Source organism: Tamandua tetradactyla, chromosome 6 (assembly GCF_023851605.1).
Source record: "Tamandua tetradactyla isolate mTamTet1 chromosome 6, mTamTet1.pri, whole genome shotgun sequence".
In the NCBI taxonomy this organism is placed as follows: domain Eukaryota; kingdom Metazoa; phylum Chordata; class Mammalia; order Pilosa; family Myrmecophagidae; genus Tamandua; species Tamandua tetradactyla.
Genome location: NC_135332.1, coordinates 18,183,071 through 18,210,405, shown reverse-complemented (window position 1 = coordinate 18,210,405; position 27,335 = coordinate 18,183,071). Strand labels below are relative to the sequence as shown.

Genomic DNA, 27,335 nt, shown 5'->3' with positions numbered 1-27,335 from the left:
AGGAGATGAAAATCTGGGCCCAGAGGCAGACAGACAGACCTGGAGGGAGGGCGCCATGCGATGAAGGAGGCAGCGTATGGAGGGTCACAGCTGGGGGCCCAGGAGCCCCGAGGGTGGTGGCAAAGCCAGAAGCTGGGAGAGGCGGGTGGGGGTCCCCAGGGCCGCCAGGAGCACGGCGCTGCCACCCCTCGAGCAGGACTCAGACGCTGGGACCCAAGACGGTGACCTCATGTTGTTGGAAGCCCCCCCCCCCCCCGTCTGCAGTCCTTTGTCACTGCAGCCCCAGGAAAGCAAAACCACAGGTTTCCCAGGCGACCCTGGAGGTCCCCTGCACCCTGCTGGTGGGGAGAGCCGCCGGGTTGGGCTGGGGGTGGGGGTGGGGTGGGGGGCCGAGGAGAAAGGGTCCCGGCCGCTGGGGGCCCCCGCTGGGCGTGGCTCACCTGGGGGACTGTGCAGCCCCGAGGGGCCGCCCCCCGCTTTGGGAGACAGCCCGGGGGACGGACAGGTCTCTGGGTGCCCCGAGGTGGGGTGTGAGCTGGCAGGGGGTCCCTCCTTGCCCTGGACGCTTTGGGCGGAACCGGTGCTTCTGACCAGAACCCGCCCCGCCCCGCCCCGCGGTCGCGCCCGTTGAATGAACAGCCACAAAAGCAGGGCCTGATGCCAAGGGTGGGGCCTGAGAGTTTCCCAGAGCCCAGTTTCCTGACCGGCTGGGGACAGCCCAAGGGGGCACTCAGCTCTGGCCTGTGTGCACGCGTGTGTACGCACACAGGGGTGCGTGTGTGTGCGGGTGTGTACAGGCGTGTGTGCGCACAAGATGAGAGCCACGCAAATCCTTTCTGGTCGGCAGGAAGACAGAAACACGAAACTGCGAGCTGTGCACCCACGTGTGCACACACGCACACACAGCAGAAGGAAGCCCTTCCTTTACTCTCACCTCAAAGGACCCTTCCCCGCCCCACCCGCTGCACAGAACAGACCTGACTTTGGAAACGCGATTAACGCCTGGTCTCAGGCCCTGCGGCCACCTCTGTGGACCGGCCAGCCGGGGAAGTTTCTCCAAACACCCATTCCCACCCTCCCCTACCCGTTTCCTCCTCTTTGCTCCTTTAGTCCTTGCGCTGCCTGCTCAGATCCCAACCTTTGCACTTGGGTTTGAATCATTTCCTCTGCAGAAGTGTGCATGTGTGCAAGGGACACACAGGGGCTGGAGGGAAGTGGAGGAAAGTTCTTTGGGATTTGAGGCTTCAGGAGTGACAGGATTTCGCCCGGGGAACACAGAGTGGAGGCCTGTATTGCCAGAACAAGGCACTCTACACACACACACACACACACACTCACACACTGACACATCGTCCCTCTGTCAGGAAGGGGAAAGACCCAGCAAACTCTGCTCACCCAGCCTCAAGAAGAACTTTGAATACGTGGAAATTAAACAGCATACTCCTAAACAATCTTAAGTCAAAAAAGAAATCACAAAGGTTATTTTTAAATATATCAAATGGAATGAAAAGGAAAACATGGTCTATCAAAATATATAGGCTACAGCTAAAGCAGTGCTTAGAGGGAAATGGAGAGCTTTAAAAACTTGAGTTAGAAAAGAAGAAAGGTCTAAAATAAGTGCCCCAAGTAAGGTCACAGAGAAGCAGAAACTGCTGTAGTTGTGAATCTTCCACCTTTCAGCTCCCAGAACCCTGCTCCTCTGGGGCTATGCGAGGGAAGCTGGCCCTTCTCACCAGCCCTCCCTGGCCGGAGGGAGATGTGGTCACTTGTCACCCAAGGGCCACGTGGGCCGTGGCAGGGGACAGGGTGTGGCCCTGACTGTGGCAGGTTTCGCAGCCCATGGGGCCACCAGTCACCCAGCAAACTCTCAGACACGCAGTGGGCAGCTCCGGGGGCAGCTGCCACCTGCCCACGCCAACAGGCTGTGCCCACAGGCAACGCCACCCCCACCCTCTGGTGGGGGGTTTGTTTTGTTTTGTCCTGTTTTGTTTTGTTTTGTTTGCTATCAGGGGGCCTGGGCGTCTGGGGTGGCCACGCCCTCTCTGTCCAGGCAGGCGGGGAGGATGCTTCACGCGCCTGTTTCCTTTCTCAGGTACTTTCCCTTAGGCCTAGGCCGAGTCACCCCTTCTTGGATTGGCTCCTCCGTGCACCGAGTCCTCCTTAGCCCCCTTGCTTACTTTCTTACCGGCAAACACTTCTTCACCTGACACTGAGCTGCTCGATTATTGGTGCGGTTCCTGGTTTCTGACGCATTAGTGAGGAGAAGGAAGGAAGCAACCAAGATAAGGCAGAAATGAGCAAAACGGAAAAGAGAAAAAATAAAGCCACAGGTGGTTCTTTTAAAAAGATCTGCAAACTGATAAAGCCCGAGTTAGACCGAAGAGAGAGGAGACAAGAGAGAAAGACCCAAGTGGGGGGGTGGGGGTGTGAGGGGGTGGAGAGAGAAAAAGAAATGAAGAAAATAAATGGCCAACATTAACACTGAAGGATTATCCCTACAGATCCATGGACATTAAAATGATAAAAGGGGAGTATTATGGACAACGTTATACCATTAATTCAACAAGAATATGAAATGGGCAGATTCCTTTGAAATTGACATAAGTGGGAATAAAAAAATCTCAGTAACTCTATGTATTAAATAAATTGAATTTGTAACATACATTTTGAAAAACCTTTCCCCCCAAAACCCACTTCTGTTAAAAACTCTCAACAGATAAGGAACAGAAGGAAATTTTTTCAATCTAACAAAGGGCATATATGGAAAACCTACAGCTAACATTGTAAGCTCTGAAACAAAGCAAGGATTTCTATTCAATATCGTACTAAAGAATTTAGCCAGTGCAATAATGCAAGAAAAAAAGGCATCAAGATCAGAAAGAACTAAAACTGCCTCTTATCAGATGACATGACTGTTACCATAGTAAATCCTAAAATATTTACAACCACTAGACCCGAGAAATGACATTGACAAGTTCGCCAGATACAAGTCAATGCACTAACGTCAAATGTATTTTTATATACTAGCAAACAAAAAGAAATTAAAAATACAAGCTCCACTTACAACAGCACCAAAAAACACTTAGGAATAAATTGAATAGGTTACATGCAAGATATGTTTGTTGAAAACCACAGAACAATGCAATTCTGTAGAAATATGAGATCTTAAAAATGGGGACATAACATGTTCATAGATTGGACAGTTCAATAGTGTTAAAATATCGATTCTCCTTAAATTGAACAGAATCTCAATCAAAATTCCTACCACATCTTTGTGAAAGTTGACAGGCTACTTCTAAAATCTGTAAGGAAATCCAAAGGACCAGAATATTCAAAGCAATGTTTTGGATATGCTGGAAGCCCTTATTTCAAGACTTACTATAAAGTCACATTAAACAACAGGAAAGAATAAACCAAACAGTAATGGAAGCGGATAGGGTCCCCACGTACCAAGTCAACTGATTTGCAACAAAGGTGCCAAGGACACTGAGTGGAACAAGGATCTTTTCAACAAATGGCGCTGAAACAATTGGCTATCCATATCTAATAATAATAGCCTGGACCTTGAACTATACACAAAAACTGATATAAAATGGATCATGAAACAAAATGCAGGAATTAAAACTATAACAGTTCTAGAAGAAAATGTAAGAGAAAATTTTGTGACCCAGGGTAGGCAAAGATTTCTTAGATCACGAAAAGCACGAAACACAACATGAAAGAAAATCAATAAAAATGGACTTTATCAAAATAGAACACTTTGGCTCATTGGAAGACATTGTTAAGAAAACAAAAAGGCAAGGAACAACTGGGAAGAAACATTAAAAAAAATATATATGTCTTACAAAGGACTTATATTCAGAATACATAAAAAATGTACACTCAACCCAATTTTGAAATGGGAGAAATATTTGAACAGATGCTTTGCAAAGGAAAATACACAAATGGCCATTAAACACTTGAAAAGATGAGTGACCTCACAAGTCATCAGGGAAATGCAGAATAAATGCACAATGAGAGACCACTTCATATCCCCCCAGACTGCCTACAATTAAAAAGACTAACGTTATCTGAGGAAGACTCGGTTTGATTCCCAGCTCATGCCCTCCAAAAACAAGAAACATTCAACAAAGGGTGCTGCAATAATGGGATATCACATGGAAAAGAATGAAATGTGACCCCCACCACACAACACACACACACACAAAGACTAACATCAATGCATTTCAGTGAATTTATAGAGCAACTGAGTCTCTCATATACTGCCAGGGAGAGTACAAAATAGTACAGTCACTTTTAAAAGTGCCAAGCAGTTTCTTTGAAAAGTTAAATACACAACCAGGTGATTTAGCCACTCCACTTCTAGGTAAGAGAAGTGAAAACATATGCTTGCACAGAGGCTTGTAGGCAAATAGGCACTGGAGCTTTATCGTAATAGCCCAAACTAGAAACAACCCAAATGTCCATCCACAAGTAAATGGATAAACAAAACAAAGTCCACCCACACAATGCAATACTATTCATCAGCAAAGAGGAAGAAGCCGCTGGTAGGTGCAAACATGGGGGAATCTTTAAAATATTATGCTAGGGCTGCAGGTAGAACGAGGTCAGACTGCAAAGGAATGTGAAATACCTTGATTTTGATGGTGGTTTTGCAGATGGATGCAACTGTCAAAACTCACCAAATGGTGCCCGTAAATGCATCCGGTTTGCTGTATGCAAATTACACCTCAGTAAGTAGATAAAAAGTCATTTCATTATCAGGACATCAAAAAACTTAAAGTACTTGAGAATAAATTTAACAAAAGATATGCAATTCCTTGACATCAGAAACTTCAAAACGTTACTGAGAGAAATTAAACAGTCCCCCAAATGAAGAGATACCATGTCATGAACTGGAAGACTCAATAATATTTTTAAGATGTTAATTATTCCCAAATTGAACTATAGAGTCACATAAACCCAACTGAAATCGCAGTAGGCTTTTTCATAAAAATGATTCAAAATGCACATGGAAATGCAAAGAACTTAGAATGGCCCAAACAGTTTTGGCTACCTGACTTTTATAAAGCCACAATCACAAAGAGAGTGCGGTCTTGGCAGGGAGACAAATTAATGAAAGGAACAGAAAAGAGCTCAGAAAGAGACTCACACTTAAACGATTTTCAGCAAAGGTGCAAAACAAGGCTGAGGGATGGCGTGAGGCAGGGAAAGAAACGTCTTTTCAACAAATGGAGCTGAAACAACTGAATACACTTATTTTTTAAAACGCACTTAGTCCCCTATGCCATTTCATGCGCAAACATTATTGAGAGGTGTTTTAAAAATTAAACATTAAAAGAAAGAACTCTCTATTATACAACTCAATAAGAAAAAGGCCACCGATTTCTGTTAAAGGAGCAAACGATTTGAAAAGACATTTCGCAAGGGAAAAATTCTGAATAGCCGAGAAGTACATGAAGTGAGCTCAACAGCCTGAGTCATGAGGCAAAGGCAAATTGAAGCCTTGTGGAGATACCAGCACATACCAGCAGGGCTAAAATTAAAAACAGTGTCAGCACCAAAAGTTGGCGGGGGTGTGGAGCGAGCGGAACTCTCAGACATTCTTTGTGAGAGTGTAAAATGGTACATCCACTCTGGAGGGACAGCCGGCAGCTTCCTTATAAAAATTAAACATATACCTGCCCCACGGCCCAGCAGTTCGGCTTCTAGGCATCTGCCCAGGAGAAGGAAGGCACATGTGCACCAAAGGACCTGTTCAAGGATGCTTGAAGCAGCTCTGTTCTCAAGAGTACCAGAGTGAGGCATAGCGGCATGGGGACCGAGTGGCTAAAAAATCACAGCATGTTCGTGCAATAAAGTGGAACAAACTACCGACACCCACGGCAACCCAGAATAATCCAAAAAGTACAATGCTGAGTGAAGCAAAGCCTCACCCGAAAGACGACATACTGTGTGATCCCATTTACAGGAAGTTCTCAACTTGGCCACATTAATCTATTGGGGTGGGGTGGGGGCGTGAGGACAGAGGGAAGGGGCACAAGGAACTTCCTGGATGACCTGCTGGCTCCATCTCCTGGCAGGGGTGCGCAGTGCATGCATTTGTCCAGAGAAGTGTGGATGGAATTGCTGTACATTTCACCGTCCGAAAAGTTTACTTCAGAGAGAGAAAAAGAGCCAAAAGCAAACATCGAACTTCAGTTAATGAGACGCAAGCTGAAGCCTGAAGGGTCCTGATGCTTGCATTATTGTAAAATGCACCAAAAATAGTGTGGGGAATGCAATTCAAAACCACAGTGAGCTACCACTCCAGGACAGCTATGTGAAGGAAAAAAAGGAGCGAGTATTGGCGAGTACAAGGGGAAATCCGAGTCGCTGTTCACATTATCGCAGGTATGGGAGATGCTGTGGCCGCTGTGAAGGTCAATTTGGCTGCTCTTCAGAAAGTTAAACACAGAATTTCCAGGTGACCCAGAAATCCCACTTCTTGGTGTAGACCCCAAAGAACTGAAAGCAGGGACTTGAACAAACATTTGCACACCAATGTTTATAACAGCATTGTTCACCACAGCCAGAAGTTGGACCCACCAAGTGTGCACTGACAGATAAGCAGATACACGAAATGCAACTCATACACCCAGAGGAATATTACTCAGCCATAAAAAGGGAGCGAGGCTCTGACTTAGGGGACAACACGGATGAGCCTTGAAGACATCATGCGGCGTGCGATCAGCCTGACACAGAAAGACAAATATTGCATGAGCTTGTTTTTATGAAATATCTAGAAGAAGCAGGTTTTATAGAGACTGACAGCAGATTATAGTTTCCTGGGGGCTGGGACGAGGAGGGGGGAGTTATTGCTTAATGGGTGTAGACTTCCTGCTCCAGGTGATGAAAAAGTCGGGGCGATGACATTTGTGATGGTAGGACAATATTGTGGATACGCCAGTACTCCTGAATTGTCACTTGAAAAGTGGTTAAAATGGGAAATGCTAAGTTTATAGACGTCACTGTACTAAAAAGTAAAAAAAAAAAAAGTGAAAAAATAGCATGGACCTTTGGTGGGTGGAGGGATGGACATGCGATGAGGAAAATAGAGCAAAACACTCCTTGTAGGATCTCGTGATGGGCACGCATAACTGTCTGATGCACAAGTCTTTCAACTTTTCCATGGGTTTAAACATTTGTGCAATAACAAGTTGGAAAAAAAGTGAAGCGATGAGACGGAGCCCCGTGGGGGGTGAGCAGCTCCATCCTTCTCCCTAACGCCCACCTGCCTCGGGCCTGGAGTCCCAGGCCGGGCCTCAGACTCAGTCTCCAGTGCTCCCGCCGCCTGCCCAGGTCCCCTCTGCCCCTGCGGCCACAGGAAGGGCCCCGGGCCGGCTCACACCCCTTTCTTTTGCCACAAAAGTGAACAGGGATCCGGGCAGGGCCGGGCCCTGAGAGCTTATGCTGCCCCCTCCCGGAGGACGGGCTCTTTGCAGCCGCCGTCTGCTTGGGCTCCTGCTCCCACCCACCCACACCTCAGTGGGCCGAGCCCTCCATGCAGGGACTCCGAGCTGGGGAGCCGCAGGGCCGTCCCACACCCCGCAGGAGTAGGTGGGGACCCCAGCCCTGTCCCCAGCCCCTTCCTCCAGACTTCGAGGAGGCCATGTCAGGACAAGGGAGTGCTGAGGGTTCCCAGGTTTGTGGGGATTCCCAGGGGGGCTGTTGTAAGCTGTGGCTCTTTATTCTGACACTGCCCGTGACGGCGAGCCCAGGGCCCTGAGGGACCTCGGCGGGCCCTGCCCGGCAGCGGGGACAGGCAGGCCAGTGCTGGACTGGGCGGCTGGAGGGGTGGAGAGCCCCGACGGTGCCCGCCCAGCAGGAGGCCAGAGGCCACCCCGGGCAGTCAGGGACCAAGGAGGGGACAGGCCGGGAGGGAAGCCATGGCAGGGAACGAGCTCGGCCTCGACAGCGGCACCATGCCCCAGGGGCAGGGGAGCACCCCGCCTCGCGAAGCAGCAGCATGTCCTGGACGCGCGGACTCGGGCTCTGCAGTGGGGCAGGGGTGGAGAGGGTGGGCGAGGGGCCACCGCCCGGCCACGTGGACCGAGGGGACACACAGACTCCGCAGCCCCCAGCCTGCGGCCCGGCACCCCTGGGGCTGCTCCGCGTCCAGAGACCTTGCCTCACCCTGGGACGGCGCTGGAACCCACTCAGGCCTCGGCCACTGCTCTGACCACGGGAGGGACATTCTGACTGAACCCCTAGCTCTGAGGCCCAGCCCAGAGTGCGGGGGCCCAGCAGTCAGCAGGTACTGCCAGCAGGACTCCGTACCCCACTTGCAGGATAAGGTTCAGAGAAGTGCGGTGAGGCCCAAAGGCCCATTCCTAGATGCTGTTCTGGTCCTGGGGCCACCTACCCAGGTCTCTGGACCCCTGGGCCTGCCCACGCTGCACTCCCACCAGGCCAAAGCCAGCTGCCTTCAGGCGCCAAAGGTGCCCAGGCTGGGCTGGGGGCTGGGCTGAATCCCACTTCAGTGTGTCCTTCCGGCCCCCTCTACCCGCATGTCCTCCAGCCCGGCCACAGGCCGTTCTCCAGCAGCCAGAGGACGTCCTGGTCCTGCCACTGCCACAACAGGGCTCCCAGCATGCGTAGAATAAAATCAAAACCTCAGCAGGGTCTCTAAGGCCCTGCCTGACCCAGCCCCTCTTTCTTGCCCATCCCAGACTTGCCCCCAAACCCCCTTGCTGTGGCCACCCCAGGGCCTTGGCATGGCGCCTCTTTCCCTAGATTTTGGCTCGTTGGGTCCTTCTGGTCGACCAAGAATCAGCTCCAGCTCATTCAGGGAGGGCTCAATCAACGTCCCCACACCCAGTAACAATCACATCACTGGCCTTACTTTCTTCACACCTTATCTAAAATCATCTATCTTTTAAATTTTATCATGGTAATGTTATATAATAAAATATAACATTTGCCATTTTAACCATTTTTGTGTGGACAATTTAGTGGCATTAATTACGTTTATGAGGCTTTGTTCCCATCACCAGCCCCATTACCAAAACTTTTTCGTCCCCCCAAATGGAAGCGCAGCCCCACTCCCCCCACCTTGGCTCCTCGTCACCTCTAATCTGCTTTCTGTCTCTATGGTTTTGCTCATTCTAAACTTTTCTATTAGTTGAACCAGACACCTTCCCTTTGCGTCCGGCGTCTCGCCCAGCACATTTCCAGGGCCCACCGTGCTGACTGGATGGGACGCGTTCCTTTTGGCGGCTGAATGGCATCCCCTCGGCTGGACAGACCGGGTTTCGCTCCTGCATGCACGTGGGTTGTTTCCCACCTTTGGGCTTTTGCGGATAAGGCTGCGATGGACACTGGGGTGCAAGGATCTGTTTGAGTCTCTGCTTTCGGCTCTTTGGGGAGATCCCTAGGAAAGGGACTGCTCGGTCGCGCAGAGTCGTCTGTTCACCTATTTATGTGTTTGCTGCCTGGCACCAGCTCAGACGCCAGCCCTGCGTGGGCAGAGCCTTCACCGCAGGCCACGGGCCCAGATGGAACCCGCCCAGGTCGCCGCGCGATCAACAGCGCCCAGTGAATGGGAGAGGTTCGAGCTCCCACCCTGCAGACGGACACACGATGTCAGGGGACTGACTGCGAGCGGGGGTTCCAACAGGGGCCGTTACATGGGTGCGCGCAGGTGGGGGCGGAGGAGACGGGACCCCCACCCCTTCACGCCCCGTCTCCCAGCTCACGGGCCCAAGCCCAAGGGCTCTTGGAAAATTTCACAGCAGCGTTTCAGACCCGGTCTCTTCCCTAATTTCCAAGGGTGTGTTGCTTTGTTTATTCAGCTTTGCTCAACTCAGGGTTTCTCTGTTTGCAAAAGTAAAAGAGGGGTGTGGGGTGGGGAGGTGGGTCTGAGGGTCTGAAGGCACGGCCACTTCCGGCAGGCAGACACCGGCCCCGGGAGCTGAGATCAGCCGGGCCGTTGGCCTGAGGTTGAAGTGGGGGCTCAGGTCCGGCCAGTGGAAAAGGGGGTCTCCCCAGCATCTCTTTTAGGTTCCACTTGCATCCCCATGCCCCTGTTCCATGCCTGTCCCCCCACTTCCACAAGCCTGGGTTTTGGGACCCCTCTAGGACATCCCCAGGCACACTTGGAGCTGAAGACCAATTCCCTGCTGGGGACAGGCCCAGGGGGCCAGAATGGGGTGGCTGGACACAGCACAGCCTCAGATGCTTGGGGGATTTGAGCAGGAGAAAGCTGGGTAAGGGAGGCGTGGTAGGCATCTGGCCTCGGTGTGGAACTAGGGGCAAGGAGCTCCTGTGGTGGCCCAGGTGTGAGCAGGGGGCCACGCAGGTGTGAGCAGGGGGCCAACCCAGGTGTGAGCAGGGGGCCACACAGGTGTGAGCAGGGGGCCAACCCAGGTGTGAGCAGGAGGCCAACCCAGGTATCAGCAGGGGGCCACGCAGGTGTGAGCAGGGAGCCAACCCAGGTGTGAGCAGGGGGCCACGCAGGTGTGAGCAGGGGGCTAACCCAGGTGTGAGCAGGGGGCCACCTAGCTGTGAGCAGGGGGCCACCAGCTGTGAGCAGGTGGGATGAGGCTTAGCCAGTCAGGAAGCAGTGATGGGAAGAGGAACAGAGAGGGAAGCCAGGGACGGAGGGTCCAGCTGCCATGAGCAGAGGTGACACCGGCCAAAGCAGGGACAGCAGAGGAGGGAGCAGCGCCTGTGTACCAGGGGTGGGGAGGAGGGGAGGTGAAAGGCTGCAGGCAGGACCCCAGGCCTCTCAGGCCAGAAAGCCGGGGTGGCTGCGCTGGCAGAGCACACATCGTGCGTCCCGGGCTGGCTGGACAGGCGGACGGAGGCTGCCCCAGCCCGTGCCCCTTTCCCCTACCTCCTCGCTGCCGGGCAGAGCCAGCCGGGCTGTCAGAGAAAACAAGAGCAAATGAGGAATCCCGGGGTTGGGGACGGGGGTCACCCTGGAACCCTGGTGGTATGAACGGCTATGGGAACCACCCACAAAAGCCCAGGCAGCCCCAGCCTCGTGGGGTGAAGTTAGTTAAGGCAATTTGTTAACACAAAACAACGTGATTTTTACTTCATCCCTCCAGAGGGCTTCACTCAGGAATAAATTTTTCAGTTGGGAAAAGCTCTGCACAGATCTGATTTGGGGCTCAGAAAAATTGCAACACAAGGCAAAGGAGCCTTCATTGGGCAAGGGACCCTCACCCCCACCCCCGCTGGCACTCTCCCTTCAAGGGCCCCTGCTTCTGCCCCCAGAGCCGCCCCCTTTCCCCTCGGAGCTCAGGGCCAGCATGGGGGGCATAGGGAGGCGACGGGAGATGGCATGGAGGGGAGCAGAGTCCACCCGGGTGCCGGGGGCCCAGGAGGTCAAACCGTCCTGTGTCCTGGACACGTGGGGACGGGCGGGGGTTGGGGGGTTCCCGAAAGCTGGGACCTCGTTGGGGAGAACGGTCCGCGCAGGTGAGGTCCACAGATGGGCCTGGGCCGAGCCCACCCCGAAGGCCAGGACTGGCAGCCGACAAGGCCGGGTGCAGCGGGGACCATGAGACATGGGGGAACGCGGGCAGAGCGGGGGATGCGGTCACACGCCGACAAGGGTCAGCGCCCCCAGACGCAGGAGAGAGGGACGGAGCCAACCTCGCGGGCACCGGGACTTCAGCTCCCGGTTCCCGAACCCGGAGAGTAAACCTCTGCTGTCTGAGGCCCCAAGCTGTCATTTGTCACGGCAGACCCAGGACCAGGCTCGAGACCAGCGTCCCCCAGCCGGCCGGAGCCGGGCGCAGGTGAGGGGGCAATCAGAGGCTAAGGGCGGTCGGGATGGGAGCAAGGGGCACCCGCCTGGGCTCCAGCTTCCCGCCCCCCAGGACAGAGGCCACCCCAGAAAGGGACACCCGCCCGGCCCAGCCTCCTGGGAGAGTTCGCTGGGCTCGGCTGCCATCTGGAGGCTCAGCTCAGCTCCCCTAGCCCCCGCCCCGAGTTTGCACCCATAACTCACCCACAGGCCAGACTCACCCTCCCTGGGGCCCGGCTGCCCCATTCCCGGAGGCTGAGGTAGCAACTGCCAGGGGAAAGCGCCGTCTGGGGACCCAGTCCCTGGAGTACAAGCTCCCAGAACAAGACGGAGCTGCTCAGTTTGGAGCCGCCGAGCCCGTGCAGAAGGAGGAAGTAGCTGCGGCCCCCATGAAGAGAGGCTCCGCGCCGGGCGGCCACTTGCGGCCTGTGACTCACACGGACTCTGCTGACAACCCCTCAGGCATCTTCCCAAGGGAAGGCCCGGCCCAGACAGGGCAGGGGGTGCTCAGAAGGGCTTTTGAGAGGGGGGCAAGAAGAGATCAAGGGGCTAGCGAAGCCGCCAGCCGCCTGCCCCAGTCCTTTTCCCCAGGGACGGGCTGAGGGGTCCTCACCCCAGAGTCCCCTCCCCACCTGCATTTCCTGGGGAGCTGCAGGGGCCGTGGGCCTGGCTGGACACGCCTTAAAACCTGCCCTGGGGGGGTGGCGGCCAGCGCAGACCTCTGTCCGCGGGCGCATGGGGACATTCCCCAGCCCCACTCACATGACAAATGATAGGGTGGGAAGTGGGGTCATAGCTGCCCTGGGGGGAGTGGGGGCCAAGGGGGTACGAGTGGGGTTCCCACAGAGGAGGAGGGTGCCCGTGGTGGGGCCCAGGGCCCAGGACCCTGAGGAACTCAGGACAATGCTCAGAAGCCCCCGCGGTGGTGAGGGGCGCCTGGTCCCGCACCCCCACCTCACAGCTCAGGAAAGTGAGGCGCCCAAGGTCCTGGGCAGGGCCAGATCAGGCGCACCCCTTCCAGGCCTGGCTGAGAGCTCTGTTCCGCGTGAAAAGCACAGAGAGGGTGAGAGCCAGGCTCAGGGGCATGGCAGGGCAGCCCTGGGGGTTCCGCCCGTATTCATGTTGGATTCTGGAAAGAACACTTTCGGAACGGAAACCTGGCCAAACGGGGGTTGCATTGAAGGCGCTGCTTTTTCAGCACGGTGCCCCCGGCTGGGCAGCCCAGGGCCAAGGGCACCCACCGGCGGCCTTTCCAAAGACTGCCGAGGCCCTGGGTCTGCTCACTGCCCCCAGCCTCCCCCATCACCCAGCACAACCGCGGGGGAGAAAGCAGCTGGCCACGTGCGTCCCCCCTGCAGTCCTGTGGCTGCAGGTCCGCTGTGCCTGGCACACACACACACGCACACGTGCGCACACACATACATGCACACGCGCACACATACACACTCACAGCATGCGCGCACACGCGTACATATGCACAGGCGCACATATGCACACATGCACACACAGGCACGCTCACACATGCAGGCCTGACACGGCTTCCTCCGGCGCCCCAGCAGCCCCGACTGACTGGCCTGAGGGTGGCCGGTGGGGAGAATGTCCTTTCCTGGAGCCTCTGAGATGCGTTTCCCACTCTGCAATTTCTTGGGGACGCGCCCCTGGCACGCCACCCTGCAGGGCGGCACACAGCAGAGCAGGCTGCCTGGCGTCCTGCGGGGACATGCTCAGCCTCCTGACCCAGGGCCCGGAGCGCCACGCAAACTGCCCCCGCACTGCCGGCCTGGGGAGCGCAGCCGCCTCAGCCACTGCTGGGCCCGGGGCTTGATGCGGACCTGGCAGAGCACAGGGACTGCCAGCTGCCGCCGTGAGTGGCTGCGGGGCCTGTTGGACAGCCTGGCAGCCAGGGGCTGGGACTGCCCGCGGCCCCCATCCGCTCTCGCCCCCTGCCTGAAGGACATCCCTCGGTCACAAAACATCCCTGGGCAGCTGTGTAGGACCCCCATGACGCCGCCCCCCACCTCCAGGCCCCCAGGTGAGCGCAGGACACAGCTGCCACCGCCGCCCCCAGGCTGCTGCGTCTCGGCTGACTCCGTGAGCTTCTGGCAGAGCAGGACGCGCTCACTCCGCCGTGCACGCGCTCTTGCACGCACACACACACACATACACGCACACGCCCGGCTGTCTGAGCGCCAGCAGATTCCCCCTCTGTAATCAACTCCCGGGACGGCACAGAAATGCTATTTCAGGGAGGAGATTGAGGCGGCCTGAAGACAGACATCAACTGGCAGTGAGGAAGCAAACCACAGGCCGGACTAACGGACCGCCCAGCAGCCCAGCCCGGCCGCCCGGCCGCCCGGGCCCCAGAGCAGGGGCCGGCTCCCCCGCCCTCCTCCAGGATGACAGTCCCCGCATTATCCAGTTAGTTGTCTTGAGATGCCAAAGGGGCCCATCGGAAAATGAAAGAGAAGTAGCCAGGGCAGAAGGAGAGCAACTTTTAAATGAAAGCCAGACTTAGGGAAGCTGGGCTTTTGGAACATCTTGCCCAACGCGCTTAGAATGGTCAACAAGAAAAGAAATATTTCTACAAAAATAGGTAAAAGTGACCCCAGGGTGCTCTTTTCCTGAGGCACAAAGGTCTGGGTGCCGGGATGAGAGAGGGGCAGGTAACACATGGGGAAAGGAAAGCCACTCGCCTACCTGTGATCCGGTCTCTCTCCATCACTATGGATCAATTTAGCAGCAGGCGGGGGTCCTGGTGTCCCTCTTTCTCACCCCCGTCGCCCTCCCTCTTTCTGCCTCCTCCTCCTGCTCCTCCAAACACGCTCTTTTGTCTGGTCTAATTTCTTCAATCTGTTGCAATCATGAATTCATCCAAATTACCACATTTCCATGTGCTGATCATATGGTGGTGCTCCAAACTGAAGTAGCATTGTCTCTTTGAAACGGGAGGCAAAGGGAGCCCAAGGAGAAAAATGCCAAAAAGAGGAGGTGGGTGGGATGCGGCCGGCAGCCCCCAGCGTCCGCCCCACGCGCAATGAGTGTCCGTCTGGGTTTCTGTGCGGTGGCTTCAGAGGGCCAGCGTGCGGCTTCCGGCGCTGCTGCCTTCTCTCTCCACCCCCTCCAGCCCCCGCCGCCGGGCTCGCTGCTCCTTTTTAATATCCACTTGGAGATGCTTAACTTAGCCTCTTGGAAACCAACTCGCAGAGTCAAATTCCTGGCGACGTCCAAAGTCTTTCATTTCCCCCCGTCCCACGATGCTGCCATTTCCTTTGGTTTCAGCGTTTTAAAAGCCTAGTTCCTGCACGCCCGCCGGCCTGCCCTCCCCTCACAGCGGCCGGGACGGCCCTGCCCCCGGAGCCCCAGCGTGGCCGGACTGGGAGGGGACGGGGGTGGGGGGGGTGGGAGGGGGGCAGGGCAGCCGCGCCCAGGTGGGTGGGCTGGGTCAGGGCTCAGAAACAGCCGCCCCTGCCGCCCCCACCGACCCCACGGCCACACACCCCGGGAAGTGACCCGCGTGGGGGCCAAGGGCCGTCCGCCTTCGGTGACAGAGGCAGTCGGCTGTCCCCGCCCAAGCCGAGCAGGAGAATGGGATGGAGGCTTCCTGAAGATTCCTGCCACATTCTCATGAGTCAGTGAGCCTCCAGCTGTCCCCTGGGAGAAGCAGCTCTCTTCCTTACTGCCCTTTTCTCCAGACTCAGCGCCTTGCAGGGCGCGGCTAGCCCGCCTTGGGCAGCTGGCGAGGGGGCCCTCGGTGCAGTCTCCCACTGCCCCTCGGGGTCTCCAGGGGACTGCTCACCTGTGCCCTGGGGGTCCCCACCAGCATCTGGCCAGGTTCACGGAAGCACATCTCCGGGGCACAGGGGCAGCCTCTCTAAAGCCCCTTAACTTTACCTTGAGGGTCTAAACTGGTGGCTCAAGGACTGGGACACAGAGAGCAGTTTAGTTCGCCCAACAGTTTTCTCGTTTTGTTTTAAAGTGCACTTGTGCCAATGTTTAAAACTCAGGGGACTTTGCTGAGAACTCCAGATTTTCAGCTTCTCTTGAAAACGGCCAAGCATGTGGCAATGCTGACTAAAGCCTGCTGCCTGCCACACGTGGCTGGGCAAGGAGCACTGGCCTCCCCGACACGAAATGCTTTTTCCCACGGGCGCACTACTCATCTGCTTCACTGGTCGGCAGCGCAAGGCCCCTGAGCTTGCCGCCCCGCCCCGCACAGCCAGACGGGCTGCATGGGACTGGGTGCAAGCCCACGGGCAGCACGGCCCTAAATGGTAGTCAGAGGCCCCGAGTCCCCGCTTTGGCCTGCGGTCCCCAGCCCCACCCAGGACAGGTCCCCAGGTGCTGGTGTCCCGGAGAGTTGGGCACCAGGGTGGGCTGGGGAACGGTGCCAAGCCCACATACCTGGAACCTGCAGGGGTAACCCTATTTGGAAAAAGGGTCTTCGCAGACGTGAGTGAGCCGAGGAGCTAAGGGGCTCGAGAAAGGGGAGGCTACCTGGGACCTCCGAGGTGGATGCCAAATGCCATCACAAGTGTCCTCAGAAGAGGGAGGCCCAGGGACATGTGGCCACACAGAGGATGTGAAGACAGAGCAGAGGGTGAGCTGAAGGTACTGCCTTGAAGAGGAGGGATGCGGCTACAAGCCGAGGACAGTGTGCAGCCCCCAGAAGCCGGGAGGGGCGAGGAACAGCCCCTCATTGGGCATCCAGGGAGAGTGCAGCCCACTGCTGAGGCTCAGGCTTCTGGCCTTCAGGACGGGGAGAGGACACTCTCCTGTTGTGTAAGTCACCGCCACCCCCGGGAGCCCATACATGCCCCAAGTGCAGACCCACGGGCCAGCGTGCGCCACAGACACAGCTTCATTCCACAACACCACACGAAACCAACGGCTCACGGTTGTTGCTTTAGAATGTGGGAATCACGGACATCTTTTCGTTTATTTAATCTGTTTTCCAATTTTGGAAAAATATTCCCTATTGTCTCTTCTAATTATATCTAACATAATATATGCTCATTGAATTAAAAAGTATAAAGAGGAAACACCTTGAAGCTCCGTGGGAAGCCCTGGCACGGCCCCGACTCGGGCAAGCCTCGGAAGGCGCCCTGAGGTCTTGGCCCGGCCTGGTGGGGGGACACCCCGTGAGTGGGCTGGGCAAGGGCCCGGCGGGGCAGCCTGGCTGTGCGCGCTGCGGTTTCACTGCTGCGGTTGGTGCAGTCGCTGAGTGAAGCCTCGGCCCCCGCTTTTACACAGCAGTTTGGCTCCGTGGCTGCCTCCCCCCTCCCGCCCCCGCTGGGCCTAAAAATCCGTGCATTTTGGTCCAAGCAGGGGATAGCGTGAAACCGAAAACCTGGCAGCACCACTTGGCTGGGCGGACGCCTGTGAGTCACGGGCCGGCTGAGCGTGTGGACGTGGGATGCGGCAGGGCAGCCGGGAGAAGGGGTGCTGGGGAAGCAAAGACCCCTGCTCACTCGGCCGTGCGACCCTCCACTCAGGGTGGACCCTCCCTGACACCTCGCGTGGCTCCTGTCTCAGGAGGAAGAGTGGAGGAAGGCTCTCTGGTTCTCACTAGCACATGAAACTTGGCGAGCAGGCCGGCGCCAGCATTTCCCAAACTGACCAGGGCCAGCCTGGAGCTCGGTCCTAGGGAGCCGGGACCAGCCCCCCTCCCCAGGACGACCACTGCGGAGAACTCTGCCTCCTGCAGCCTGAGAGCCCTAACTCCCCACCAGCCCATTCTGTCCATGTCCTGGGGCTGGGCGCTGTTACCCAACTGCCCCTTCCAGAAGGTTCTTGAGGCAGCACCACTGTCCTTCACCTGCCTGCAGACACACGCCCGCGCCCTGCTTTCCCCAGCCATCACCAGTTGGGAACTTTTCCAAATCTCAGCATGGAGCTCCCTGGGACAGAGTTCCCAGGCAGAGAAGCAGCAAGGGGCCTGGGGCAGGGTCTGGAAGAAGAGGCAGGACAGTTTGTCTCTAAAAACTGGCCAGGGGCAGGGAAGGTTGGACCCATAGATAAGAAAGCACATTCCAACCATGAAATACGGTGCTCAATCCGCTTTGCCTGGTATTGTGGGAAGAAGTTAAAATAGCCATTCTTTAGTTTCCATCTTGGCCCGGGAAGCTGCTTCTTTTTTCAAGGCTTAGTCAAATGCCTCTTCCATCAGGAAGCCTTTCTGGTTGCCTCCTCCCTTTCTCTCCTGCTCCAGAACAAAGCACAGCCTTCATACGCAATCCCTATTTCTTGCCATTGGGGTCTTCTTGGAATTTATGGTCCTCCTCAATGGAAATCAGTGCCCTCAATTGCACACTGCTTCTCTGCAGACCAAGCCCAAGCTCCCCCGTGGAGTAAAAGTGAAAGGAAGGGGACCCTTCCCTCTCCCCGTCCACCTCTGGGGACAAACAGACAACAGCAATCCAGGCTCCGCAGTCAAGGCCTAATTGGGGGTTTTTGCAGGTGCACGGCGCACGGCAGGGCCCAGCCCACCCCAGGGCACATGTGAGCAGGCATTGGCACTGCCCTGGGCACCAGGGTACCTCTGCATGGTTCTGGAAGTTTCTACATCTCCCAACACCCAACTGAGAGAGAGCAAAAGTATAATAGAAGTTCTGTGGCATGCTCTGAGATCCCAAAACTAGACCAGGAGGCCCTACCCACCAGGGAAGGGAGCAAGACCACCAGGTGATCCTGGGGTGGGCAGCCAGACGTCTCAGGCAGCCACCTAGCTCGTCACATTATGGGAATGGTCTCCGGCTGGAAGGACACATGCTGTGGGCTCAGATTTTCTGCCACCTGCCAACTCCTTTCCTAGCGCAAATCCAGGAAGCAACCTTTCACTTAAAAAAAAGAGAGATTTTTCTGCGCTTTTCTACTTGTCCCCGGACTTAATTTTGTTCTCCTGAATTAAAACCAAAGGAAGTAACCACCCCACCCTCCAACCCTCTTCCTGCAGCCACGGCTACTGTACCTGCCAGCACGCGGGCAGCTGGTTGGGCCCTCCAGCGCTGGCCCCAGCCTGGGCTGCCTGCAGGCTCCCCAAGCAAGGCAGATTCTCGGCCAGACCACTGCATTCCTCTCTGGAATCTTCTCTCAACCTTTTATTGTGCCTCAAGCTTCGGAGTTCCTAAATAAATACAGTCCAGCCACTTTCTGCCCTGGGGAGCTGTTGCAGGGTTTACGTGCAGTTCTTCCAGGTCGGTCCAGTACAAAGGGGAGGAGTTGCCCGGACAGAGCTGAATTCCACACTCGCCGCCCCCACCCCCTGCAGCCATCCATCCCGGCTCCAGCCCCAGGAAGCCAGGAGCTGGCAGCTCATTCCTAAAGGGGGCCCCGACTGCCTGCGGAGAGTAAGGGGGGGCTGGAGAGGTGGAGGCCAAGATCCTCTGCAGACTTCACCCCAGAGCCCTGGAATTGAAACTAATCCCCAGCAGGCTGGAAGCTTCCGGAAGGGTTGGCTTATTTTACTTCCCACCATCCGCTGGCGTCCAATATTCTGCCCGCTTAGTAGGTGCCCAAAACATGCTTGTCAGGTGAGCAAGGGAACGGTGAGGACCCGATGTGCAGGCGGCAGAGACCAACAACGATACACACGCTCTGTGTCCAGTGTCGATACTGTTGCGAGTACCAGAGACCAGCTGCTGCTACCCAGGAAACAAAGTCTTCAGTTCTTTAAATGTTAGTTTAAACTTAAATAGCCACCCATGGTGCCCGATCTAGAGCCTTTGCTTCTCCTTCTCCTGCTCCCTGGGCTCATGGCTTGTCCCACACATTTCTTTCCCAAAACACAAACCAAAGGAAAAGGGAGATGATCATTTTGCCAGGGTTTGTTGAGGCAAAATAAATAAATAAATAGATACAAAAAATAACTATTCTAAACTCGCTTTTCAGCCAATTCTCCCGAGCATCCTGTGGTGGATTGAACCTTGTGCCCCAGCAGCAGACACGCTGTCAACCGTCCCCCGTGTCCCCATGAGCCTCAGCCCGAACGTCAGGAGGACGCCGGGAAGGTGCTGGTCTAGCTAAGGTGTGGCTCAGCCGAGGCAGGGCCTGACCCGTCCGCAGCGGCCTTTACAAGGGGAAACGCAGAGCAGAGACGGGGTCAGCGGAAGCAGGAGCGCAGAGCCGGGGAGCGGTGGCCACGCGGCGAGGCAGAGACGCACCCCAGGGAAGCCCCAGGGGGGCGTAGCCTGCTCGGATCTGATGAGCCTGAGACTCTTGCTGCTACGCCAGCATTTCGTCTCAGCCACCCTGGCAAGCTAAAACACTCCCCCTCAAGTTCAATTGCACAGGGTCTACTGACAGGCTGGTCGGCGCCCCACTTCCGCTGTGGGGCTGCAGGTGCAAGGGGCCACCAGCTGACAGCGTGGGGCAGGTGGGGCCAGCCGCAGGTCCCCTGGAGCCCCGCTGGGTCTGGGAGGGTGACCGAGCAGGCTCTGCAAAGAGAAAGTGCAGGGCGGGTCCCCACGGCCACCGGTCCAGGGAGGGCAGCCCCAGAGCAAGGAGGGACGAAGCAGGGATGAGAGCGGGAGAGGTGAGTCACGGCCAGGCTGGGAAGCAGCCTGTTCCACTGGGAAAAGGGAATCAAGGCAGCAAGACCTGGGGCTCTGCGGAGACAACTGTGAGCGAGCAGGACGCCCTGCGTGTCAGCACCGGCTGTGGACGGGGGAGTGAGGGCTGCTCCCTCCAACCAGTACCAGGACGGCCAGGCTGGGAATGCTCTGGGTGGGCCCTGGGTGGGCCCTGACTGGTGCAGCAGGCAGTGTACCAGGCCACGCCCGGTGGTGGGTGGGGAGGGACCCCAGCAGGAGGCCGTGGGGGCAGGGAGAGCCCTTCCCTGTACCCCGTCCCTCAGGCATCCCCCTGTGAGGGCACACCCCAGCCGAGCAGAGCTGAGAAAGGGGCGTCCTCCACCCCAGCCACCAGGGAGCAGGTGTGCTTGTTCCCCGGAGCTGCCATGACAGATGACTGCAGCGTTGGTGACCGAAACCAAGAGAAACGGGTAGTCTCCCAGTCCTGGGGGCTGGATGCTTAAAACCGAGGTGAGGGGGGCCAGGCTCCCTGCAGGAGGGGTAGATTCGTCCTGGCCTCTTCCACTTTCCAGTGGCCACGTGGAGTCCTCCCTGTGTGCCCGTCTCCTTATGAGGACACCTGTCCTGGATTTAGGACCCCAAATGAGGTCACAGTCTGAGCTTCTGGGGGGGACACGAATGGAGGGGGCTATTTGAGCCAGCACAGAAGGGAGGAGGAGGACTGGGGACGAGGCCATGCACCTAGATGCATGGGAAGGGGGGAGAGTGCCGGCACACTGGGTGTCAGAGCCAGGGACCCAGCCCCAGTGGGGGGGCAGCTGGGGGCGCCACAGGAACTGGGGTGAAGACCAGCTGGAGACCGCGGTCTGGGGGCTGGTTGCCCAGGGGAGCTGCTTGGGCGGGGGGTAGGTGCAAGGCGGAGCACACCGGAGGACCATGCGACAGGGCATGTGACAGGGGGTGGGTCTCCCCGTAACTGGGCTGCACACGGAGGGAAGCGGGGAGGGCACCGCGGGGCCAGCAGCCCGGATCAGGACCCCCCCCGGGAGAGGAGCCCTCTGTGCGGTCAGACGGACGAAGGAGAGCTGTGCAGCACGTGGTGGGGACGGATCAGCACAGCGGGCCCTGGCTGCGGTCGTGGCGGTGACACGCAGGAGCTGCAGCTCGGCTGCATGACGGGCACACAGGGGCTGCGTTATTTTATTCTTCACTTTTTTGGGGGGGGAGGTGCATGGTCCGGAAATCGAACCCGGGTCTCCCGCATGGAAGGCGGGCATTCCACCTCGGAACCACCCTTGCACCCCACTAGCAAACATCTCCTCAGTCTTTGTTACACACCAGTGATGGACTGGGTGCTGCAGACAACCGAGTAAAACAATAGTCGCCCCCGGCGACTAAGCCTAACATCCTACATGATTATTCATTTTCTATTTTTACATTTTTATATGTCTAAAACTCCATTGAAAAAAAGGGGGGGGAGACAAAGAAAAAAGGGGGGGACAGAAAGTGAGCAGGTTCATGAAAGGATTAAACGTGGGTGTGTGTTTGATGGAGGCTGGAGACAGCTGTCCCTGGGCCCGTCCCGGTGCAGCCCCAGGAGAACTGGGAGTCGAGGAGACGAGGCTGCCCCTGACGCTCCCGGGAGGGACTCGGGGTGCAGGGCAACAAGGCCAGGACAGGGGATGGTGAGGGCTGGACAGCGGCTTCAAAGGACAGTTTGCTGGGTTCAGAGGGACCGGGAAAGCAGCCCCTGCGTGGCCCACACCTCAGCGGCAAGGAGGCAGCTAGGGGAGGCCAAGGAAAGGGCGCCGAGAGAGGATCTCGTATCAGCAGGCGAAACCCAGAGCACGGCTGCAGCTCCGGGAAATTATGCTTTAGGCGTCCAAGCCCGGCGGTGGCTACCGCCAAGTGCTGACAGCACAGAACTGGCCCGTTGGGGAAGTGACAGCTGCAGGGGGCTGTGTCCACGCGCCTGCCCAGCCCAGCCTCCCCGAAACCTCAACCCCTCCAAGGGCTGGCCCTGAGCCCCACCCCAGCCAGTGAGAGGGAGGTGATGGAGCGGCGAGCCCAGAGCCAAGGGAACTGAGGGCTTTGGGTCCCAGAGAAAACGTCCGTAGAAACACAGCACAGGCTGTGCCCCAGGGGGGTGGCGTGCCTGCTTAACCACGGCCCAAACCCTACAGCCTGTCACCCTTCCAGGCCCGGGTCCATGCTGTGTGGCCAGCGACTCCTTGCCGCATGCCATGGCGCGCTCACCACATGCTCTGCACACCCTCTGCTCCGCCACCAGCCCAGCCCCTGCAGTGACGGCCTCTTGGCCATCCCAGTCCTGGGCGTGTCCGGCCCCCGGGCAGCGCGTCCACCTCTGGAGGGCAGACCTAGGAGAGGTAGATGCCAGCCCCAGAAGCAGTGTGGGGAGCATCTGGGCAAGGAGTCCCGGGCACCCGGGCACCCGGCGCCATCTGGGGCTGTCAGATTCTGCAGCCACCAGCTGCAAGTGGACATTTAGATTAAAATCAATTAAAATTAAATTAGTAAATAAAATGCAACAATGAAATAAATTAAACTAAAGTTTCCTTTCAAGTGCTCAGTAGACAGGTGTGACTGGTGGCATATCAGAGAGCTATGGCCGCTTCCATCACAGAAAGTTCCATTGGACAGAGCTGGTCTCGAGGTGGGAGTGTGGGCCCTGGGTGTCCCCTCGGTGCCACAGACCGCTGGCCGGCGGGAACCCATTCATGTCATCAAGCTGTGCTCTCCTAACACCCGTCTCCGCCTCTAGGACAGATGCCCCTGGGGGCACACCCCCTGCCTGTCCCGCATCACCACATTCCCATCACCCCACCTGGCACATAGTGTTCAGGTGAGTTGCCGGCTCCTGGGGCAGACGAGCCCTTCCATCTCTCTGGGCCCCCATGTCTTTTCTGGACAAGGCCACGACCTGACCACCAGGAGTCAGGACAGAGTTGCTGTGGTGATCACTGTGGGGTCACGGCCAGGGAGAGTGACACCGAGGGGAGGCTGAGCCCCCCCAGCAGCTCCTTGCTCGGCAGGAAGCCAACCGGCCATTTCTGGAGCCCCCCAGGCCTATGGGCCGACCAGCGCCTGCCCACATTGCTATTGTGGACAATTGTCAAACGTGAAAACCCGTAGAGAAGAGCCCAGTGGTTCTCTAGACGCCATCGCTAACGGCTGCCATGACCACTCTGTCACTGGCAGCATCTTCAACCTCCGTGGCCTGTGGGTCCTGGACCGGCTCAGAGGTGGGCAGTGACAGAGCTGCCCACACATGGTCAAGGCCACCCTCCACACCACGCCCACCCCCAGCACCACAACCTTTGCCCTTGGCCTGGGAGTGGTTACTGGAGGGAGAGGGCAGTGGCCCCCAGCTGCTGAGCTCAGCCAGGTGGAGCTGGGACAGGCCTGGGCAAAGCCATCAGGGTCACGGATCCCCGGCAAGGGGTAGGGTCCCTCTGTCCCGAGAAGGCCCTGTGGGGACTCACCACCAGAGGAGAGGCGCAAAGGGGCCCGAACCAGCCACTTACCCGGGCCACTGTGGTCACCGAGCCTCCGGAGACGGCCGCTGGAGGTCCGTGTGACTCCTAAAGACAAGAGGGCAGAGGGCAAAGGTCACCCAGGCTGCAGGGCCCTTCCTCCAGGCAGATGGTTAGCGCCGAACGTGTCCCTTCCTTGCCCCTCCCCCCACCTGCACAGCCCACCTACACCCTGGAGCCAGGTTGACCTGGCAGCCAGCCAAGTACTGGGCCAAACACTTTACATACTTCATCCCCACCCCCCACTCTTCACCACCCCTTCTTGCAATAAGGAAGCTGAGCCCAATCTGAACCCAAGTCCACCAGACTCGGGAGCCACAAGCCCACGAGCTCTTGCAGAAAGTACAAACTGGACACACACGCCTGGGCTCAGCTCAGTGCCGCGAGCACTGGATGGAGGGAGCTCCTGGCACTCGGCCGGGCACAGGGCGCGTTCCCTCAAATAACCCAAGTCTGGGAATCGGGGTTTCCCTGCCCTCTGGGGCAGCTCTAACTGGCCCCATCCCCTTCTCCCCCCAGGCCTCAGAGAGCCCAGCTGATCTCCTGCCCCCAGGAGGGCACAAGGGCAGCCCCGTGCTGAGGTTCCCTCCACCCCACCTCTGCTCTTTGGAGAGGCTCATGGCAGGCCAGTCTGAGACCGCCCGAGGGCTCTAGCCAGCAACCCCAAAGCCTGCCTCATGGCTGCCAGATCATGGTGCCCGGGGTGGGGTGGGCTGGGGGTTCCTGCTCGGCGCAGCAGAAAGCACCCCAACAGGCAGCAGGGGCTAGGGAAGGGACGGCTGCATGGGCGACACGGGAGGGCCAGCTGCCTCCACCACTGGGCACCCTCCTGGGGTCAAAGGGGCCGGCCCCTTTGCAGAGGCCCCTGCAGCATGCAAGCATGTATTCATTCCACACCCAGCCCCTGTTCATCCCGTGCCGGGCCCCGTGCGCTCCCCAGTGGCACACACCGGCGGACGCTGGGCTTTCCCGTGGGACTCCCCACCACCATAGAATGGGTGCGAGTCCTTCCTGCAGGGACCTGGGACTGGCCAGGCACCTGTCACTGAGCCCGGATCTCCTCCTATGCTGGGAGGGCTCCACGATGCACCCAGCTTTAGCTGAACCCACCCACCCACCGTGTAAGGCCACAGCCCTGGAAGCACTCGTGGCAGTGGGTTCAGGGGAGGGTGCGAGCACCACGCCCTGCGAGGACCGAGCTGAGCCCTGAGGACACGGCCAGGTAGACACTGGACAAAAGCAGCCACTGCCACTGACCAAGGCTCTCAGGACGCACCGCAGGCTTTCTCTGCACTCGCCCACTTCCCCGACTCACAGCCCTGTAAGGCAGTGCTAGCCCCCTCGTCCCACCGCTGAGATCTCCTATGGAGTCCCCTCCTGCCCCCTTCTCTGGGCGCCCACCTGGCCCTCCAGGGAGTTGGCGACCTGCCCACTGCCCAGAGAGGAAGCCACCTGCTGGGGCTTCTTAACTTCCTGGGGCCACTGCAACAAATCGCCACAAACTGAGCCACTTAAAACCACAGAAGGTCCTTCTCCCGCAGCTCTGCAGGCCCAAGTCTGAACTCCAAGTCTTGGGAGGGCAGTGCTCCCCCTAAAGGCTCTGGGGGCCCCCCTTGCTCCCTAGCTCCCAGTCCCTGTCCTGTCCCTGCGCGGCCCTCCCCTCATGTCTGTGCGCACTTCTCTTCTGATTCTTCTAACTTGTCACTGGATTAGGGCTCACCCCGGAGCCCAAGACGAGGCATCTGGGGGCTGTCACCTTAACTCCATCTCCAAAGATCCTTCTGCCAAGTGACGGCACAGTCCCTGGCGACCAGGGTTAGGGCAGGGACAGGCCTTGGTGGCCACTATTCCGTCCACTAGAGAGGCTTGGCTGTCCTGCAGGGGTTCCAGGCCAGGCCCGCTAGAAAGAGAGACTGGACCCAGGAACAGACCTGCAGCATCCCCCAAAGACCAAGGGAGAGCTGGCAGGGACGCTGGTCAAACGGCTGCAGTTGCAGCCAGACCCCCGGCCAGGCGCTGGTCTCCAGCGAGCAAAGCTCTGGTCTCGGACTTGGGAATCTGGGCAGGACTCTCGGTGGGTGGCCATGGGCAAGGCCCAGCCCTTCTCTGGGACAGGACAGGGAAAACTGAGGCCTGGTCTGCCCCTGCCAAGGCTGCTCCAGGCTCCAAACGGGGTGCTGGGAGTAAAGAGCTCGTGACGGCTCAGGGAGAGTGAAGGGCGCTGCTGCAGCCGACCTCAGGCTCTGCCGTCTCCCCAGAAGGCCTCTCTCTGGAAGCAGACATGTCAAATGGAAAAGGGGGGCCCCTAAAGAAGGGCACAAGCTGATTAGGCAGGGAGAGGGGGAGCAGCTAGGCCATCCAGGCTGGACAAAGGCCATTCGGCTTAGAACCTACCCAGGGGACGTGCAGGTGGATGAAGTGTCCAAAGAAACTGGCCACACGAGGCTCTCTCCAGCTCAGCGGCGTGGGTACCCTGGATGGGCTTGTCCTTTCTCGTGGGGCTGCCCCATGTCCTGTAGGCTGTTTAGAAGCATCCCTGGCCCCTCCCCCCTGGACACCTGGAGCTGCTCCTCCCCCAACCCTACCCCACCCCCGGTGGCAACCAGAAATGTCTCCAGCAGAGTCACCCCTGACTGAGAACCACTGCTTTACACTAAAGGAACAGGGCCAAGGAGAAGGAAGGAACAACCACTCACACGGTAGCCCCTGGCCTGGGCCTTGCCCGCAGGTGCTGGAAGGGACCTCCTGCCACCCGGAAGCCACTGACAGATGCTAGCAAGGATGGGCTCTTGAAAGGAGAGAGAGGAGGGCAGGGAAGTTAATTCCCAGGAAGCCGGCCACCGGGCAGAGCTTTGGGGAGGCTTCCCAGCAGCGGGGTAGTTTTCAGGCTGCCAGGCTGGCTGGACCGGCCTCTCAGCACCCTCCGGAGCCACAAGCCTGTGAGTTCTTGCAGAAACTGCAACTAGACATACGTACGAGGTTGCCAGCCTCGGTCCTTCCCTGCAAGGCTGCATCAAGGTGGGGGCCCCTCCCGCTGGAGCAAGAGCTCATAACCTTGTCTGCAGCCCTCTTCTGGGGACTGGGGGGCAGGGAGCTGAGGGTCTGGCTTCTCACTTCAACAGGAGGAGGAGAAGGGGGCATGCAGTGCCCGAGTCACTGAGAAAGGCAGAGGGGCCAGACGTCACCCCTCCACATCTCCCCTCCGCCCCCCAGTCTTCCTTCACTCTGCAGCACCCAGGATGGGAGCCTGCAGGGGGGAGGCTCCCCAGAACGGAGGGTCTGTGTCAACCCTGGACCTGCCAGCATGGGGGGCACTCAGGGGTGTGGGGAGGCTCCAGAATAAACAGCCAGCCTTGGCATCCCCAACCCCAGCTCACCTCACTTCCACTGACCACTGTGTAACCCCCGTCACACGCCAAATTCGTAGAGGCTGGCTGTGCATGACACTTAACAACT

At 57.7% G+C, this 27,335-nt stretch overlaps 1 protein-coding gene across 4 annotated transcripts in view; it reads right to left on the bottom strand.

Annotated features, from left to right (window-relative positions):
• The window catches only part of SEPTIN9 (septin 9), a 152,621-nt gene that overhangs the window by 111,214 nt on the left and 14,072 nt on the right, over positions 1-27,335 (bottom strand). For 2 of the 4 annotated variants that reach the window (XM_077163953.1, XM_077163952.1), the window contains exon 2: positions 23,871-23,927. The exons of 1 other annotated variant lie outside the window; for it this stretch is intronic. In XM_077163953.1, coding sequence (XP_077020068.1) covers positions 23,871-23,927 — 57 coding nt within the window. Of the gene's footprint in view, positions 1-14,494; positions 14,861-23,870; positions 23,928-27,335 lie in introns of those variants that run through there. One more of the 4 variants, XM_077163955.1, reaches the window with a different exon arrangement.